Source organism: Carex rostrata, chromosome 7 (genome assembly GCF_964058835.1).
Source record: "Carex rostrata chromosome 7, lpCarRost1.2, whole genome shotgun sequence".
NCBI classification, from domain to species: Eukaryota; Viridiplantae; Streptophyta; class Magnoliopsida; order Poales; family Cyperaceae; genus Carex; species Carex rostrata.
Window position 1 is genome coordinate 389,312 of NC_135924.1, and position 4,625 is coordinate 393,936.

Genomic DNA, 4,625 nt, shown 5'->3' on the forward strand with positions numbered 1-4,625 from the left:
AGTGGAATCAAAGAGGACGTGAAATTAGTGATATCATGCTTTTGTTTTAGTATCTAATATGGATTACATTTTGTCTCAATAAGTTGTGAAGATGAGACTTTGTTAAGGTTATGGTACTTGATACCACTGGTACCGATACTTATTTTGGTCATTTTGATATTGCTTATGAAGGAGCTGCATATTTATCTTTGTGCATTTTGGTAGTGCTGCTTTAATTGATTATATAGTTCATGCCAGCTATATTTCCGTTTCTCCAATTTTAGTTATTTCAAACTGTTTTGAATCATATCAGGTCCTTTTCATATTTGTTATATATAGTATTGTCACAATTTTTCTTTTTCTCATTTTTCTTTTCATTTTGATTAAAAAGTTGTGACAGGTTTCAATTAAAAATGAAATACAAAATTTTGCATAGAATATCACTAATTGGTTGAGTCGGTACCAGTGCAGGTATCAATTTAAATTCAAACTGCATTCAAAACTTTTCAAGTACTCTGAATCGCTTAACCAATTGACTTGATTACGGTTTGACTTGTTAATTACTTAAGTTAACGACACTTAGTTAACTGGATGCTCGGTGCGTTGTTCAAACTTTGTTAACACAATTTACTCTAATGAAATATATTTAATTAAAATTGTAATACAATTACATTCATCAATTATATTATAATTATGTTATATGACAATAATAATATGAGGGTAATATAGTCTTTCTCTTATTACATATATATTTTATTCAAATACATGCTACTTTCTTAATCTTTTCTATTTGCCGAACATGAACTCCTTGGCGCTCCTTAACCTCTTAATCCACCATGCCGAAGGGGGCCTTACAGTAAGAAAGAAAAATTATATAGGAGAGTTAGACAATATTATGCATCAATTGTGAGAGTATACTTAATTTTGATTAAATTTACAACACTAAGATTCCCGAGGTCAATAAAAGCAGGCATAATATTATAACTAAGAAAGTGGAGCATATCATTTGTAGTATGTACATATATATAACGTACGTACCTTGACAACCATTAAGGAGATAGGGGTTTCCGTGGTACCCTGGTGCGCAATTGCATATATAACCTTGACCAGTGGCGCGGTCAACACATTGGCTGTTAGTGCTAACACATGCATAATGGGTTCTATTTTGTTTTGCTATTTTGCAGGTCTCGTTCCCTGCAACCCAATCAAAAACAACTGAAAATTTCTTGGCATCCTTAGCCGAAAATGTATTGGCATCCTTGTTAAAGGAGTCAGTTTTGGTGAGATATGTGGTGCTAAATTTGAAATTTTTTTCTATTAGCATCGCATACCCACAAGGGCTGAAGCTTGAGGTATTAGAACTGTGGAATCTAAAATCGAATCTAATATCATAACCCCTCATTCCAAATGGAATGGCAGTCTGGCAGCAACCCATACCAGAGCATGAGCCATTCACCAGTCCCTGCTCACTCAAGCTCACAGATGTACACCCTGTTTCGTACCAGATAGGTCGACTCCTTGGTGGGTTGAATATTGTGTCCCATATAGATTTACTCGTAAGTCTGACATATGCAGATGTCTCACTACCTAGCACCATGAACCTATTTTCAGTATTTGATAACCAAAATGGCGACTCCGTCAAATCAACAGTAGACAGACTCCCACGATTAAAGCTTGAGTTAATATGACACAGCCAAGAAACAATGACCTCAAACCGAGCTTGTCCTTGGGACACGGATATGCTTTGTAATACGGATTCCGATCCGTTTGAAGCAGGCAAAGATATTGCCTTGTAGCTACCGTCGTCTTATTACACAATATGTCGAACTCTTCAGATCTGGAACAATTTTTACCTATCCCAAATGGATAGGTAACCTGTAATTATATGCAACTTTTTAATGTTAATCATGTAAATAACAGTTAACTTTTTGTAATTCTATGTATGATTGCAATTTTGACACTTTTTTTTTATATAATTGACAAGCTATGAATCATGAGTATGCCCTAATATATATGGAACGTACCTCAGTGTCTCCACAATGTGTCGGACATCCGGCAGGGGGTTGAAATATTGGTTGAGCCACAGAGAACGACAGTAGTAGCATGAAGAAGAAAAGGATAGCCATATATATATTAATGTATCTTAAAACAACTAAAAGGCTTTAAGAAATTCAAGTGGTTGTTTTGAAGTTTGAAAAACAAAAACAAATTGATGGAGTTTGGTTGAAGGAGAGTGAGTGATTTAATTTATAGGTATAGAAGAAAATAACTAACTTGGATCTTCATTGTAATTGCTTGTTGTTCACTTTTTTCTAAATAAAGTTTTCCTGCTTCGTCACCTTTAATCTTTATTTACGCGCCTCCATAGATATTAATGAATTGCCAGACCAATATATAATTATAAAACAACAAGTTAAGTTAAATTTGGCCATTTAATTATCTACTAAAAAATAAAATTACTTAAATAACCTTGCAAATTCTAGTCCATTAATAAATTAGAAAATGGTTGCTTCCAGATATTCCTCAAATTCTTATCTCTAAGAAAAAAAAGCAGTTTGGTGAAATTTTTATTTAATATAAAAAATATAAAATTTTCAAATCTACACACATTTTGAATAAAATTTCAAATCTTCCAATTCCGGTAAATAATTTACCTGAAATAAGCCCTATGTACGGTAAATTATTCAACAAATTTAAAATCCTATGTCTGGTAAATAATTTATCAGAAATAGAATTTTCTGATTTTTTTTATTTCAATTAAATAGAAGATGTGATAATTTTATTTTTCTATTAAAATATTAGAAATATTTTCATATTTCTTTAATAATTGATAAAATACTATATAATTGAATTTATTAAAAAGACTGTGACAAATAACCCATATCAATATTTTTTTCAGGCCAAATTTTTTGCACCTGTAAGAAAAATTAAAATATTTCTTTGGAAAAATTTCTAGTGTACCCATGTAAACTTTTAAAATAGCCAATTTTCCCATGAAAACATCTTAATATCCAATATCCACATAAAAACTTAATATCCTTTCTTTTATCCCCTTTAATTCACTAAACTTGTAATTTAGACAAATATACCCCTTCATTTTAAATGGATATCTCCCATTGAATGAGCAAAATTGAATAAAAGAGAAGCAAAAAGAAAATAGAGACTTCATCTTCTTCATCTCTATGTTTAAAGTCTAAACTCCTCCTTCGTCTACTCCAGTTGTGTATGGTTAATTTGATTAAATAGGAAATTAAATGACAAAATAGGACATCAACAGAGATTTACACCTTTGATGGTGATGTGCAATCATAGACAAGTAACTAAACATATTACACAAATACTTCGCCAATCACATCAGCTAACACAAAATGGAAATATATCACATTACATAATTCCATCCAACAACCAAATAAACCAAAGATTAATAACATTTCATGAATCGAAATAACATAATAAAAACAAAACAAAACATTGATCTTCAATCATCACTCAACATGCAAACACAGCAAGCCACGCAGAGTGCTTATTCATGATTGAAATCTGAATTCATGAAAAAAAAACCTTTAAAAGAAAAAAAGAAAAATCAAACTTAAAACATAAAACATAACAGTATAAACCTTAGTTAGGTGCTTCCAAAATCAAAAGCTTAGACCTTGTAAATAATCATTGCACTTTCCGATATTCGCTGATTGTTGTCATTTTCACAAATTTCAGCATTTTGCATCAACCTATAGTAAGTAGACAAGAGGAATTGGAGAAGAAAATAATTTCTATTCTGATTTGTACAATGAGCATATTTAAAAGCGTATTGCATCAATCACTAGTCTATCCTAACTATGGTTCAGTCATTTAAATAGAGTAAGCACTATGTTGTTACCATCGCTATTAGTTGAAACAAATTAAAAGGGTCATTATGTTTCAGTTACGTCAAGAAGCCTCTTTGTTTGTTAAAAACTGGACCGGTCCAGATATTTCATAGCAAGATCAATGATGGAGGAGTTTAAATGTGGAGATGAAGAAGATGAAGCATCTTTTTGTTTTTCTCTTCTCTTTTATTCAATTTTGTTCATTTAAGGGAGATCTCTATTTGAAATAAAGGGGTATATTTGTCTAAATAACAAATTTAATGAACAAAAGGGGATAAAAGAAAGGATGTTAGATTTCTATGGGGATATTGGATATTAAGTTGTTTTCACGGAGAAATTGGCTATTTTAAAAGTTTACATGGGTACCCTAGAATTTTTCCCTATTTCTTTGTGTATTACTGAAAAAAAAATTAAAATGTTTTGGATTTTAGTTATTGATCTCGATTTAAAAGTCACTTCCAAATAAATAAGAAAATTATTGTGGTCCTTCTAGTACATTCAAATTCTAAAATAAAATTGATTTGACATTTCAACTCTACCTTCCACTCATCAGTATTATTAACATGAGTATGGATTTCTGTCTTTTGAAGCTAAATTGGTAAATTTTTATTTAGATTATTATTATATCTGGTAAATCAACAACACATGATTAAAATTTTCTGAACATAATTGCTAGTCCATATCGTATCTCTTAACTTTCTAAAATATTTTTGTTTCCGTTGTCTAACTGTCTGATCAAAGCGTCAAAAGAAAAGAGTCTATATGATATTAACAAAAGAG

General features: G+C 30.9%; 1 protein-coding gene across 1 annotated transcript; it reads right to left on the reverse strand.

Moving 5' to 3' along the window:
• Positions 1-797: 797 nt before the first annotated feature.
• Positions 798-2,105, reverse strand: LOC144556609 (wall-associated receptor kinase 2-like). Its single transcript, XM_078304990.1, has 4 exons — positions 2,004-2,105; positions 1,769-1,854; positions 1,018-1,652; positions 798-829 (listed from the first exon to the last, which is right to left on the reverse strand). The coding sequence occupies exons 1-4, from the start codon at positions 2,103-2,105 to the stop codon at positions 798-800; spliced, it is 855 nt and encodes a 284-aa protein (XP_078161116.1).
• Between the last annotated feature and the right edge of the window lie 2,520 nt (positions 2,106-4,625).